Raw genomic sequence first — 16110 nt, forward strand, 5'->3', positions numbered from 1 at the left:
CATAAACAGGCCATTGCTGAATTTTTGTAACATTCATCATTATTTTTTATTATTGATTACTATTTATAATCTATATCCAAATCCTATAATTCATATATAATTTTTATTATTAATAGATATCCATATTCCATAATCAAAAATAGGAAGTACTAAGTACCTAGCATGCATGTCAATAGACAGAATTTTCCAAGTTTGCAAGTATCCGCTGAGATTTATTCATCTAAATTTTGATACAGACAGAAAAAATTACCACCGATTCATAAAATTTATTATGCCAAAACTAAAAGGATAAAAGCCAGCGCACTTGAAAGTGAACAGAACTCATCATTGTTTCATGTATCTTCATTCATAGTTTTCAGTTGGAACCAAAAAGTGAAAAGATTGGTACACCTACCGCCGCTTCACAGGAATATCAAAGTTCATAGATACTCGCTGCGTACCAGTAATACAAACTTTGGTGCTATGAGGCAAAAAACTTCAAAATTACCCAAACCACATTGTTGAAACTTATTATGGCATATTCAAGAAATAAAGTGACAGATACACTGCATGTTGAAGTAAATCAAATAGTGTAATTTAGTATGTCTCCATGGTTATACACAGACAAAATATTTGATCACATCCAAAAATGATCAGGCGTAAACTCACATGAATACACATGAAAGATACACATGTATTTTTCAATTCATAATGCCAATCGTAAACATGGTCTGGAAATACTCAATATACATGTCGCTTCATCATGTTGTCAAACTTAAGAGGTGTTCATTGCATTTCAAAGATGCAAATTTTGATATTACTAAAAATAAGCAACCTGTTAAAATAAAATATTGACTATCGCGAAAAGCTCGTCATATATATATTCATTTAAAAAAAAAGGAGAGGCGTTGTTAGGCAATATATGTTTTTTTCTTTCGTGCAATCAGTCGTCTCTAATTTATCGTCTCGTGTATAACTTTTTCAAAATACAATTGTTTTGTTCACCATTTTCCTTGTGTAAACCGATTTAATCCTGATTACCTTCAATAGGTTATGGGCCCAGACTATCGGGTGGTGAATATTTCCGTGTTTTGAGATTTGTTACAATAACTAATTGCAAAACGTAAAACGCGTATAGGTATAATCTCTTGCCTCGTGCAAAAGTGATAAACACCAGTAAGGGACGATGGAAAACGAACTCGTAAAAATAGCGCATCTGAAGGGGTCTGAAAATTGGGCTTCCTGGAAATTTCAAGTACGTGTCACACTAAATGCCAGTGGTGCCTGGAAAGTAGTAAACGGAGAGACAGCGAAACCCGTTTCACAGGCCGGTGTGAGCACAGGAACTGAAGCGATCTACGAAAAGAAACTCACTGAGTGGGAAAAAGCTGATAGGATCGGGCAAAAAGTAATCGGTACAACCGTTGGACCTCAGGCTCTATTGCACATAATTAACCTAGAAAGCGCAGCCGAAATGTGGACGAAATTAAAGTCAGTTTATGAACTGAAATCTGAAGCGAGCGTCCACATGCTTCAACAAATGTGGTACAGTGCCACAATGGAATCCGGAGACACAATTTCGTCGCATATCGCAAAACTGGAGGATATTGCGCACAAACTCGAGGTAATGGGAGAAAAAGTATCAGACAACATGATAATTACAAAAATTCTCATGACACTACCTCGTAGCTATGATCATTTTGTGAGTGCGTGGGAGTCTACATCCCTAGCGGAGAGAACCCTCGCGAATCTCACGTCTAGGCTCACCATCGAAGAAATGAGGAACGGTGTGGGACAGTCTTTGGAGAACAGCGCCTTGGCTGCGAACCAAACTCACAGAAAATCCGGACAAAGACGAGGAGGACGAGGTATGTCAAGACCTGGAAAATGTCATATCTGCGCTAAGCCTGGTCATTGGGCAAGAGAATGTCCTGAAAAAAGGAAAAATACATTCAAAAAATCAAGCCATAGCAAGCCAAAGGGAGATGCTCTCGTCGTTGAAACTCTGGTGACCTCAACAGAGCAGGGAAGCTATGAGAATATATGGTGTTTGGACTCAGGCGCTAGTGATCATATGTCTACACAACGTAGTTGGTTTATCAACTTCCAAACCCTTGAAAAAGAGATACCAGTGAGAATTGGTGACGGGAAATTTATCTCTGCAACAGGAAGAGGCGACATTAACATTCTCGCGTTTGATGGTCGATTCTGGAATGAAAAACATTTGTCAAATGTGTTATTCGTACCGCAATTGAAATACAATCTTTTCTCTGTGGGAGCCGCGCTCGATAAAGGTTTGAAACTGCAATCAGACGAAAAAAAATGTGAGCTGAAAAAGGATGGAAAGACAATCCTCACAGGAAAGCGATTTGGTAAGCTATTTCGAATGAATTTAAAAATCGTCGCTAAGGAAGACGTGGTTGAGGCAAATGCGGCAGTATCATTTCGTGACTGGCATGAGCGATTGGTGCATCAGAACGCAAGATATGTTAAGAACTTCTTGAAAAAAAAAAACGTTGAAGTATCAGTCGATAAAGATTTTTTTTGTGAGTCATGCGTCATAGGAAAAATGCATCGTACCTCGTTCCCGAAAAGTATGACAAAAACAAGCCAACCCGGAGACCTTGTACACGCAGATTTGTGTGGTCCAATGCAGGAAAGATCGATTGGAGATTCACGTTTTTTTCTCCTACTAAAAGACGACTTTTCTCATATGCGAACGGTATTCTTTCTCAAGCGGAAATCCGAGGTAAAGAATTATCTTCGTGTTTTCTTCAAGAGGTGCGAGAAAATCATACCACGCGGTGTTAAAACCCTGAGAACGGACAATGGCCTTGAATTTATCAACTCAGAGGTGCGTGAGCTCACGGATAGTCTGGGCATACGACACGAAAAAACAGTTCCTTATAGTCCAGAGCAGAATGGAGCAGCTGAGCGCGAGAATCGAACAGTTGTTGAAGCAGCAAGGACACTACTCTTTGCAAAGAAACTTAGCACAAGACTGTGGGCTGAGGCTGTGAACACTGTTGTTCACGTACTAAACAGAACAGGACCGAGCACTGTGAAAGAGACTACACCCTACGAGCTATGGTATGGGAAATCTCCAGACGTTACCTATTTGCGAACTTTCGGAGAAGAAGTCTTTACGCACATTCCTAAAAAAAAAAGGCGTAAGTGGGACCCAAAAGCCGAGCAAGGATTGTTGGTCGGATTTGATGAAGAAACAAAAGGATATCGTATCTGGTTCAAACGAGAAAATCAAATCCGAGTCTGCAGAGATGTCAAGTTCTCGGGACGACATGAAAATGAGAAAGATACAAAAGATTATACTCTTCTTACAATGCCAAAAGATATATATGTTCCAAAGAATCCAGAAACATTGGTCAACATGGATGAATCAGAGCAAGAAGAGGTTATGAACGAAGAAGTTTTGGACGAAGAAGTTGCGGATGAAGAGGTTTTGGACGTAGAGGTTCAGGACGAAGAGGTTCCGGATGAAGAGGAAATTCAAAATGAACAAGAGGCTACTTTAGAGCACGAGGATACATCACAAGTGGATCATACATCAACTTATCGATGGTTGCCTTTCAGATTTAATCTGAGAAACAGAGACAACATTCAGAAGCCTGCAAAATTCCCGCAAGCTCAACTGAGTATCTGTTTGCTGTCTGAAATAGAAGAACCGTGCACGTACGAGGAAGCAATGAGCTCCAGAGACGCTGACTCATGGCGACGCGCCATGGAAGAAGAAATGAAATCGCATGAACAAAATCAAACATGGATTTTAACTCATTCACCGAGCAACCAGAAAGTGATTGACAATCGCTGGACTTTTAAAATAAAAAAGGATGCGAAAGGCAACATTCAGCGCTACAAGGCACGTCTCGTGGCGAAAGGTTTTACTCAACAACATGGCATCGACTATCAGGAAACATTTAGTCCTGTGGCAAGATTTGATTCGATCAGAGGTATTCTGGCGGTAGCAGCTTGCTGGAAAATGAACCTACGACAGTTTGACATAAAGACAGCGTTTCTATACGGAGATCTAGAGGAAACAATTTTCATGAGACAACCTAAGGGATATGAAGATGGAAGTGATCGTGTGTGTAAATTGAAGCGAAGTTTGTATGGTTTAAAGCAGGCTTCGCGCTGCTGGAATCGACGATTCACGAGCACACTTAATAGGTTCAACCTGAAAGCCACAGAAGCAGATCCATGTGTCTTCATCTCGGGAGAAGGCAACGGACGATTGATTCTTGCAATATATATCGACGATGGTTTGATTGCATCGGCAGATGAGAAGAAAATTAAGAATCTATTGCAAGAGTTACAGAAGGAATACGAAGTCAAGATCGATGTGGCAAACATGTTTCTCGGATTGCAGATAGAGCAGAAATCAAATGGTGCGATATTTCTTCATCAAGAGGCCTACACAAATCGAGTTCTTGAACGCTTCAGGATGGAAAACGCGAATCCTGTGACTATACCGGCGGATAAACAGCACGAATCAAACGATACACCAGGTTCGAGCAGCCAGGAAGTCAAAAATGCACCGTATCGACAGGCTATTGGAAGCTTAATGTATCTTTCGGTGGCCACAAGACCTGATATTACATATGCTGTCAATAAAGCAAGCCAGTATCTTGAGAAACCGTCGAAGGCCAACTGGAATAATGTAAAAAGAATCCTTAAGTATCTGAAAGGCACAACAAGTTACGGGCTGTATTTCGACAGTGGGAGCGACGACAAAATCCTCGCTTTCAGTGACTCAGATTATGCTGGAGATACAGAGACCAGGAGATCAACTACAGGTTATGTCATCAAATTAGGTTTGTCCACAATCACATGGAAATCACAGCGACAAAGCACGGTGACACTTTCGACAACCGAGGCGGAATACGTTGCAGCTTGTCACGCAGCAAAGGAATTAATCTGGGTTAAGAGACTTTTTCGAGGAATAACGCCTACACTGCAGACCAGTATACTCTATATTGATAATCAGAGTGCACTTCGATTAATTAAAAACCCGGAATTTCACAAGAGAAGTAAGCACATTGACATCAAATACCACTTCATTCGTGAGATGTATGAATTAAAGGAATTTGATTTAGAGTATGTCTCGACAAATGAACAACAAGCTGACATACTTACAAAGCCTCTCGCCAGGAACGCATTTGAACAACAACGAAAAATGCTACGTGTACTCGACAAATCAAGCATAATTTAAATTAAAATATATATATATTCGGTATATCAAAGTGGGAGTGTTAAAATAAAATATTGACTATCGCGAAAAGCTCGTCATATATATATTCATTTAAAAAAAAAGGAGAGGCGTTGTTAGGCAATATATGTTTTTTTCTTTCGTGCAATCAGTCGTCTCTAATTTATCGTCTCGTGTATAACTTTTTCAAAATACAATTGTTTTGTTCACCATTTTCCTTGTGTAAACCGATTTAATCCTGATTACCTTCAATACAACCAATGACTTAACCCAAAGATTTTTTCAAACTCGAGTTTATAAACAAGTAATCATGAAAACTTTTTGTTATGAATTTTCCAATTTATTGAAATCAATATAAGGAAATAGAAATACGAATGTCACTCGAATTAACTAGAGAGTGAATAGAAATTGGTATGGATACACTATAAAGCTAAGGAGGTGGGAAAAAGGGCCCGGTGAATACAACCAAACTAAATGAAAGAAAATATGACAACAATACATTGGATTACACACTTTTCCTTGACCAAAGATTTTCAAAATTTATTTAAATTCATTTTTTCATACAACCACGCATATTTTTCTTTAATGTAATTACACAACATAAAATTCCTGTTTGGAAAGAACGTTTGAGAGGTTATAATGAACGAACGTTATTTTTCTCATTAATATTATTACTATTCAACACTAATTAGTCACGTCATTAGAAATATCGATTCCTTCCACTTTTCAATAACCATTTTCATTTTTTTACACTCCGCACGTAACAGCACTCTGGGGATTATAACCACAAACGTCAACATGACGTGAAATCTCGCAAATGTGCTATCTAATAGATATATTACGATAACCGCACAATTCTGAAAAACTTCTGTTTTTTCTTTTATTCACTCAGTTATTAACTGTGCTTTTTTTTACAATCACAGCTAGTTATACACTGACACTCGCCTTTCGATCGAAATTATGATTACCAGACTGGGCCAAAAAAATTGAACAATTTTTTTTCTTGACGGTACTCTGAAAATATTGTTCATGACGATAAAAAAAAAGTTTCCAGAAAGTTTAAGCTTTTAATAATAATATTAAGAGGTGCATCATTGCAGTTATTGATTTTTCAATAGTTGCCGCGTTTTTTGCATAAAATTCGGACTTAGTCAATTTTAAAAAATTTTTTCATCTCTTATCCTTGTAGAAAATTAAATTCCCCACAAAAAAGCTCTCTTAGTAAACTTTCGTAAGATGAGCCCATTCCTTGTAATCGAGCCTTAAACATTGGTATATTTTTTCAATTTTTTACTTTGTATTCGAGATTTCCAAAATGACCTTAAATATCAATATTTTTTCAAGACCATGGATTTTTCTTAAGGGAAATTTAGTGCTCTACAAAAAAGGTCTCTTCACATTTTTCGATAAACTCACTCCTTTCAAAGTTATTTGATGTTAAAGTTAATTTTTAAAGTATTTAACCGTTTATTTTGCGTCAAACATAATTGTCTCCACTTGTTCAAGAGACTCGGTAGAGTCTCGGGACAAGTACATTGACAGCCCTGTCGTCTGCTGGCCCGAGGCTCTCGCCGAGTATACTTTCTCTGAATAAAACGATTCGCCGTGGTGGGGGTAAAATTGGCAAGTGATTTTTTTGAATTACCGAAGTTATGAGTCATCTGAGCCTTTGAAAATTGAACTTTCAGCTAATTAAGAAATTCTCTTTCGATTGCGCCCAAAATCAACACGATCGGTGGCGTAATTGCTGAGAAAAAACTTTGCACGGGCTCAAGATTATGCAAAAGTTACTGACACATCACGAGTTCGACGTATACGTATACGCGTTTTGACGTAGTCAGTGGTAGTAGAGTTGTTGCCTCTACGCATTCTGATTGGCTCAACGATGTCGGCTCCTCCAGCTGCTAGGCCGACCGCGGGTGAGGCTCAAGTGTTAGAAGGCCTAAAATAGCGAACAGGCATTCTGTATATCTATATATGCGTTATACAGAATGCCTGTTCACCATTTTAGGCCTTCTAACTTTTGAGTCGTACCCCGACCACGCTCAGACTCCATGGATATTATATTATATATATATATATATAAACCACGCGTCAGTTTTCGATCATCGTATAAACAAACGGAGTTTTGACATTATGAAATGCGTGTGGGATAAATAAAAAAAACTTTCGTCATCTAACGAAGTGCATAGTACTAAAACCTGTGGAATGCTAAACTAAACCGGTATAAAAGCAGTCGCGTAAATGTAGTCTGTGATCTGTGTGTGAAAAAGAATAAAATAAAAAAATACGCGGTGCATGTCGACGAAACTTTTTAAGATTTCATTAATTCGTTTGACTGAAAATAAGTTTATCATATATCATTTGTAAATAGGTTATATGATATCAATACATCGATACGCACATCCGAAACCACCCGAGACTTGTTTTCGTACTGAACGTCATTTTGACAGGTGAGGTTATGATCCCCAAAGTGCTGTTGTGTGCGGACTCTAATTAATAAATGAAAATGGTTAGTGAAAATTGGTTAATGTATATTTTGTTAAAACTTGTGGTATACTAAACCGGTATAAAAGCGGCCGCGTAAATGTAGACTGTGATCTGTGTGTGCAAATAAAACATATAAAAAAATGCGCGATTCATATATGTCAACGAAACTTTTCAAGATTTCATTATTTCCTTCGATTGGAAATAAGTGTCAACTGAGATAATCTTTCAATTAAACCAGAGTTCGCGGAATATTGTCCAGTGTAAATATATCATCAGTTGTGTGATTACATATCATGTGTAATAATGTAGGTCATATATACGAGTTCCCTTTGATAGCTGTGTGGTAACGAACCGGCCGGGGTTTGACGTTACGAAGTGTGGGACAAATGTAACAAACGTTCGCATAGTTAGTGAATAATATAAATAAGGCAAATCAGTTTATCAAAAATAGGTCTGGAAGTTGTAAGAAAAAATGTTCGTCAACCTATAACGTCAAATTTTCTTTTTGCGATCTGAAATATTATGGTTGATAATTAATAAAACAAGAACACACGGAACTGTTAGTATATATAATGTAAGAAACTCCAATCGAATAAATGTTTTTTAATTTCTTTCTTGTGTCATCGGTATTTTTGAATATTCCCACATTTTGCTTCCTATTGAGTCTTTCCGATCCTTGTTTTGACTCCATCGGTTTGCAGCGGATCGATACATAGTATTAATTGGTTGCCTAATATGTGTCCTATAATTTTCTACTATTTCTTCATGCTGATTGTGGTAACATGATTCAAGTGGTTTCCGACTATGATCATCAATCGCACATTTTGTATATCAGATTCTTAAAACAGTTTCTGGTGTTGATATAAGTGTTGTTATACTTTTTCCACCTGTTCTGTCGAGTAATAAATTTTGAAACTTCTTCCAAAAAGTCTTTGGATGCTTATTTTGCTGATGATATGAAAAGTCGTATCTTGGGAATGCTGTATGCGAACACAAATTTTGATAACAAAACTTATGGAATGACATGTATGTTGAGTATTTCCACTTTGCAAACTACAAATATGGAATTATTATAAAAAAAATTCATTCGAATAAGTCTACTGTTGCTCAGTTTTGGATGCGATCAAATATAATGCCTACCAACATCCCCAGAAACTTACAGAATTGCTGAATGCAATGTGCGCTATGTCATTTTAATGTAACATCATGACTTTTGACAACTTTTCATTATAATGCTGTAAATTCGGATCATTGAAATACTGCAAAAATCTGCAAACTATACAATTTAAATACTGTGCCATTCATTTTACATTTTGACTCTAACTGTAACATATATATGAAGTAAAAAATTGATTATAAAAGTCTTCAGTTGCTCATTTATGGATAGATTAGAAATTGCTGTCTTCGAAGCTCATTGTGCTTTGCGCATTGCGAATACATTGACTCTGAAATTTCTGTGGATAAATATATATGCGACGGATCACCCCTTATCTTTGATTATGGTAATATGTAATGGAACTTGGTTCGGCAAGGTTTTAAGTGTTCCTTTTCAAATAGTATTGAAGTTTGTATGACTGATATACAGCGAATATTTCCAAACTTTGATATTTCTGTGTTGCAGCATGTGTGCCAATCATTCAAATCATTTCCTCCAACCGTATCATGTAATCTAGAAAATTTATCACAAAAGTCTTCCGCTTTTCTAAATACTTCAATTTTCCTTTTTCTACTCCATTGGGAGTTTTCGAATTTCTAAATTCATTTCTGAATTGTCCTGAAATGGTTTTCCTCCAAAACCAATGCAGGTACCTTAAACGTCTTTGAATTCTGTTGCTCTGTTGAATTAAGTTCGCTTAGTTTTTTTTGCTGCTTTGAGTTCTGGCATAATAAATGTTAGAAGTTTTCGGGTACTTTTTTTCAGCAACTATCAAACTGTGGATAATTGGATCTCAGCGGCCACTTGCAAACTTTGGAAATATATTTCATTGGGGGCACGTTTTGGATGAAATGCAATCTCTAGATTCAGAATGCAAAAGCGACATTCAAAGTGGGCAAATCTGTTGGATTTTTCGTGTCTTGAATTTGATCTATCTTTCATTTGAATTTTGAAGAAAAGGGATAAATGAAATCTGTTCTATTAAGGAAATCTTTACGTCAGTTGTTTCTTGGTATGAAGACTTGGAAAAAATCGCCAAAGGCCAAGGACAGACCGGTGACGAAATATTTCCAGTACAATTTTGACGAAAAATAGATCTTATTTCGTGGAAACCAACGTTATAAGCCGAAAATCATATTACGGCCCACAACACGCATTTCTTCATGCTCTTGGGTTCCCAATAGACAAAACATATTAGAAGACAAGGAGAAAAATCACCAAAGTCCAAGACCAAACCAGTGCCGAAATATTTTCAGTACAATTTTGAAGAAAAATTGGTATTTTACGTGGAAACTAACATTATAAACCGAAATTCATTTCCCGGGCCTATCATCCCGGATTCCTCCATGCTGTTGAGTTCCTAATAGGCATAACATATTAGAGTATAAGGAAAAAAATCGCCAAAGTTCAAGGGCAGTCTTGTGACGAAATATTTTCACTACAATTTTTACGAAAAATTGGTCTTCTATGGTGGAAACCAACTTTATAAGCCGAACATCATACCGAGGGAAAATAAGATTGGGAAAAGTACATTTATGGTCCCTTATTTGCTGATAATTTCATGAAAAAGATTATCCCATAAAAATTGTTCGTATGAGAATGGAATCTATAAAAATATACTAAGCAAATAATTCATAGAAATTTATACTAAAATCCTATAACCGTCATAACATAAATGAGGAACTTTTGAGAAAAAAGGCGTGATATCAAACCATAAACTTCCCCTAGGGAAAAAAAGGTTGGGACAAGTACATTGATGGTCTCTTGTTTCTGGATGACATAGAAAAAAAACTCAGAACCAGGAAAAAAATTCTATAGAAATAATAAACGAAAAATTGAAAAGTTCAAAAAAATTCAACAAAAATAAAAAATAATCGAAAAAAATTCTGTAAAGAAAAATAAAAAATTTTCAAAAAAATTCATAAATATTGGACAAATTGAAAAATGTACTATCCAAGTTACATGCAGTATAAAAATGTATGATATCAATTGGAGGCCAAGTTTTTATTGATAATTTGGAATATTTATCGAACAAATCGGAATCTTTAATTGAAATTCATGATAATTATTTTCAAGAAAAAAGTTAATGAAAAAAAGTCATAACGGAAGTTACGTGCAGTTCTAAAATGTATTATATCAATTCGAGGTCAAGTATTTATCAGTTATTCGAAATATAATCTCCGGCGACCAATGAGCGTTGAGAATCCTTGTCGGGCTCACAACGTTTTATCAAAATTACTAAAAAAATAATGAAAATAAAATCATTAAAAATTCACATGAAAGTCATTCGTTACTTCAACAAGGTACACACTTTAAAGAATCGATTCCCCTCCGACTTTCACGATCTCCTGGTATTATTCACAACATTCAACTTCGATTGGATCGGTACAAATTATGTTCAAATACGTCTTAAACGTACTTGTCCGGCCCATCACTTTTTATTCAAATTGCTCATTCGAAAACAAATCAAAAACGAAGTTAATGCATGTGTTAATATTAACGAACAGTAATTCCCGAGAAAATAATTTTCCTTCGAATCACTCTTGTCAAAATGAAACGAAAATGAAAGATGAAGTTGATTAATCTATTTATATTATATGGAGTCATAATTCACAACAAAATCATTTTTCTCCAAATTCCAGGAATCTACGTGTCGTACTCGACTAGTGATATTTATCAAAATGTGTACGTGACTATAGAAAAAAAAACATTTCATGGCTGAGTAGGTTCGAAAATTTCTAGTAATGTGCCTGATTATTTCTCATTTTCATTGGTTCTTACCGAATGGTATGTGTTCACTGAAGAAAATGAGAAGTGGATATTGCTATACGAACTTGCGAACAATCAAGTTCAAATTACTTGGAGATATTATTTTTATTTCTATCCATTTTATTATATTTGTCATTATAGAACAGTCCTGATTTGTTTTCGAATGAGCAATTTGAATAAAAAGTGATGGGCCGGACAAGTACGTTTAAGACGTATTTGAACATAATTTGTACCGATCCAATCGAAGTTGAATGTTGTGAATAATACCAGGAGATCGTGAAAGTCGGAGGGGAATCGATTCTTTAAAGTGTGTACCTTGTTGAAGTAACGAATGACTTTCATGTGAATTTTTAATGATTTTATTTTCATTATTTTTTTAGTAATTTTGATAAAACGTTGTGAGCCCGACAAGGATTCTCAACGCTCATTGGTCGCCGGAGATTATATTTCGAATAACTGATAAATACTTGACCTCGAATTGATATAATACATTTTAGAACTGCACGTAACTTCCGTTATGACTTTTTTTCATTAACTTTTTTCTTGAAAATAATTATCATGAATTTCAATTAAAGATTCCGATTTGTTCGATAAATATTCCAAATTATCAATAAAAACTTGGCCTCCAATTGATATCATACATTTTTATACTGCATGTAACTTGGATAGTACATTTTTCAATTTGTCCAATATTTATGAATTTTTTTGAAAATTTTTTATTTTTCTTTACAGAATTTTTTTCGATTATTTTTTATTTTTGTTGAATTTTTTTGAACTTTTCAATTTTTCGTTTATTATTTCTATAGAATTTTTTTCCTGGTTCTGAGTTTTTTTTCTATGTCATCCAGAAACAAGAGACCATCAATGTACTTGTCCCAACCTTTTTTTCCCTAGGGTCATAAATTTATGACTCAAATATTACAAATATTTTTTTTCTGGCATGCCACCAAAGTTTTTTTTCAAAAAATCAAAATTTATTAGGGTATTACTTCAATCAAAAAATTGTTTATCAACAAAATCAATTTTTATTATATTTAAATTATTCTAATAGTAAAAAAATTTGGTTCATTTATCTCAATTAATTTATTTGCATAGATTTATATTTTTATTCATAGATTACACATAGTTTTATAGCTTTTTTTATAGAAAAAAATCGAATAACTAGTATAAACAAAAAGTGTTAATGGAATGGAAAAGAAGTTATTTTTTCTACATATATTCAATTTTTTTTTACAAAAAATAGATTGTAATGTTATAATTTACAACAAATTGAGTCAAATAAGCACTTTTAAAGAAACCTATCCAATTAAATTCCTCTTGTTACAATTAGGGAACTTTTTTCGATATTCACTAACAACTAATAATAAATATTGAAGTTGTTCTTCATTTTTGGTGAGACACTTATTGTAATCTTCAATTAATGCTACACCACGCTCCGCAACATCATTGACGACAGCTAACTTATTGAAAAATTCCTTGCATTCTTGAAAACTGTTATTATTGGACCAACTGTCTACATTTTCATCAATAAAATCATGTGGCAAATCAAATTCTTCAAATAAAGTGAGTGATTCCGTAGATACAAAGTCACTGATATCTTTTTCCAACAATTCGTTTGAATTGCTTGTCACTTCATATTTTCTAGCTTGAGAAACAGAAGATTTGTTATTTTTTAAGTTTTCAACCATTTTAAGCTTCACACTCTGGTCAAGAGAATCATCAAATAAAGCCATAACGGCTAATTGATCATTTAAATACCATAAATGTCTAACCATTTTATTCAGAGCAGCTTGCGATATGGACGAGTTTATTGTTTTATATGATATTAACTCTTGCATCAAAGTCAAATCATTATTTGGAGCCAAGATCGCCGAGGGTGAAGTAAACCAAGCTTTTACATACGTTGTAACAATGAAAATACAAATATGACGAAGATTATTCAATTCACGAGCTATCATTTTAAACTCATCCCGAAAGATAAACATTTTTAAACAATAAATTGCCTTTGACATCCAACGAGCATGACTCATGGCTCCCGGGCTTTTAAAGGTGTAATTATCTTTGGGCGCAGCTCCCAAGAAAATGGATGCCAACTCCAAAAATTCTCGATAATCATTTCTTGGATGAAATTTCTGCAATCAAATCAAGAAAATTTTTGTTATTTTCAATGAGTAGTTTCACAGACCAACTGAAGATTTTTGATTGTTCACGCCAAAAAAGTGAAGTGGGAATCAGAAAGTTTTTCAAAAAAAGCAGCATAATCTGAGTTAAACTAAAAATTTTTATCACCCTAGAATGTTTTCTGTGTACTTTTGTTACTCCAATAACAAACTCAAACCATACCTGCAAATAATTGTCAATAAAACTCAGTAATCCATTCTTTTTGTCTGATAGTATACTCGCAACCACGTCGTCGTTGATGCCAGCGTTATATTTAGACGTGTTAATTTTATTCCAACGGATTTTAAATCGATTGAAGAATGGAACGTTTGGACCTGATTGCACCGGCCAGTACGCTTCAAAAACGCCTTTTAAGACTAGTTCCATTATATGATGACGGCAAGGTAACCATATGAGCTTTCGTTTCAGGATTTTCTCTAATTCTACGCCAGCTCCATGATGAATTCCTATAGATTTAGCAGATAACATTATAATGAAAAACGCGAATTACAAATCCGAAAAACTTAATAAATAATAAGTTGATCTCCATAAAAAAATTTATCTTTAAATAATATTTAACTTTAAAAATTTTATTTTTGTTCATAGAAAAAAGGTACTAGAAATTTTTAGAAATATTCGACTTTGAACGTAGAAAAAACTTATTTTTAACAGTTATCATTCAGCATTTTTCCAAATCGAAGTTTTTTTTTTCAAGTGAGAAGTTATAATAATAATTTACCCGTATTGGTAGCTGCAGTATCAAAACAGATTGCTTTGATATAATTGGTGACACCCCACTGCATTAAAGTTGAGTGCACAGCAGAAGCTTGTTGAATTCCAGTTCCTTCATTAATTTTTGGAACACCTAACAGTTGTTCACTCCCAGACGATGTTAAAAGAACCGGAAGTCTATCGACTGTCTCTGTCCCAACAATATCTTCTAAGAGCTTTCCATCCCAATGTACCACATAGTTATCTTCGAATTTTAAGTCTTCTTTCAAGCCTTCCGCAATTTCTTTTCGACGAGTGTTACGGTATCGTTGTATAGTTTTATAGCTCAAATTAACAGTGCTAATATCAATCCCAAGACTTTTTAAAACAGCAGCCAAAATATATGTAGCACTTCGGCTACTCACATTACAACGATCAAGTGCAGCGACTAATTCTGGATTCATAATATTTCTTTTTGGGATTCGATTTTTTGTTAAAAATTCCATTTCAAAGTCAGACACATTCGAATTCCGGCTCAAAGTTGAATCCGATTTGGATTGCAACTCTTGACTAGATGTTGTAGCATCACAATTATTAGTAATGTTACAGTCGCGTGAACTGTTTTCTAAAAAAAAAATCAATAATTTTTATACCATACCTACTTCATCAATTTCCATTATTTCTTCTGATTCTTTAATCCTTTCATTTGAATTATTATGATTAACGTTTGTCCCAGCAATGTCAAATAATTGTTGAAGCTTTTTTACAAAACTATCCTCTCTTTGCTTTTGTGCACGTGATTTTTTTCTTTTGTGATTGCATTTTATATACTTCCATTTTTTGAAGATACCGACTATTTTTTTAAGGAAGCTCGGTCGCGTAGGGCCGGGTTCTGTGGGTGCATGAACGGGGCACCCCGTTTTTTTTTTAAATGCGCATATTTGCATTACCAGAATGCATTATAAAACGATTATTAATCATTTAAAACAAAAATAATCAGTCACACATCAATAAAAAAAGATCAGAAAAAAAGGTACAGTTTGACGTTACGATCCTGCTCACAAAAAAGTGGCAACGTCGAAATATAGAGAAAATAATTCAACAGCTAAAAATGACTTGATTTCATACAGAAATACTCAACGATCTATTACGATTTTTTTTCGGTCTCATTACCTGTGATATATAACATTATCTATTATTGTTGGAAAATAAGTATATAAATAGTGTTAATCGTTAAAACTTGTCGTTTTTATACAATTAATTCGTCTTTTTAACCTCTATGTACGCGTATACACACGCCCGGACGTGCGTGTATTTTTTTACAAATTTCAGGTTAGACAGTCGATACTTCAAATATCGCGCATGCGCTTCAGCGCTGTGCTGAACATTTGATTTCTGCGACGTTGCGGAATCGTCTCACCGTCACGAAACGTCCCAGAACATCGAGTTTGTAGACATTTTAACAGTCAATATCTTTTTAGTTAGGTCGATAACTCCAAACTTTTTTGATATATTCTGAATTCTTACGATTTGGAGAACAATACTCTATTTTTTTGTTTATTTCTGTTGCGTAAGTGCATATATATCCCTTAGAACACGCGTTTTGAGAGTGACTCTTCCA

General features: G+C 34.8%; 2 protein-coding genes across 2 annotated transcripts in view; both read right to left on the reverse strand.

Moving 5' to 3' along the window:
* Window positions 1-16110, reverse strand: part of LOC122418257 (extracellular sulfatase SULF-1 homolog) — a 561276-nt gene that overhangs the window by 438881 nt on the left and 106285 nt on the right. The window lies entirely within an intron of this gene.
* Window positions 12824-15209, reverse strand: LOC122418259 (uncharacterized). Its single transcript, XM_043432393.1, has 3 exons — window positions 14518-15209; window positions 13962-14245; window positions 12824-13750 (listed from the first exon to the last, which is right to left on the reverse strand). Exons 1-3 carry the CDS (start codon window positions 14993-14995, stop codon window positions 12917-12919), a joined length of 1596 nt encoding a protein of 531 aa, XP_043288328.1. The 5' UTR covers window positions 14996-15209; the 3' UTR covers window positions 12824-12916.

Source organism: Venturia canescens, chromosome 11 (assembly GCF_019457755.1).
Source record: "Venturia canescens isolate UGA chromosome 11, ASM1945775v1, whole genome shotgun sequence".
Classification (NCBI taxonomy): domain Eukaryota; kingdom Metazoa; phylum Arthropoda; class Insecta; order Hymenoptera; family Ichneumonidae; genus Venturia; species Venturia canescens.

What these genes read in the sequence shown, in the direction of transcription:
- LOC122418259 (XM_043432393.1), bottom strand. Translation starts at nt 14,995, where the DNA reads ATGGAATTTTTAACAAAAAATCGAATCCCAAAAAGAAATATTATGAAT. An exon ending in TACTGCAGCTACCAATACGG is followed by an intron (nt 14,246 to 14,517) that starts GTAAATTATTAT and finishes CTAAATCTATAG; the next exon opens with GAATTCATCATGGAGCTGGC. An exon ending in TTATTGACAATTATTTGCAG is followed by an intron (nt 13,751 to 13,961) that starts GTATGGTTTGAG and finishes ATTTGATTGCAG; the next exon opens with AAATTTCATCCAAGAAATGA.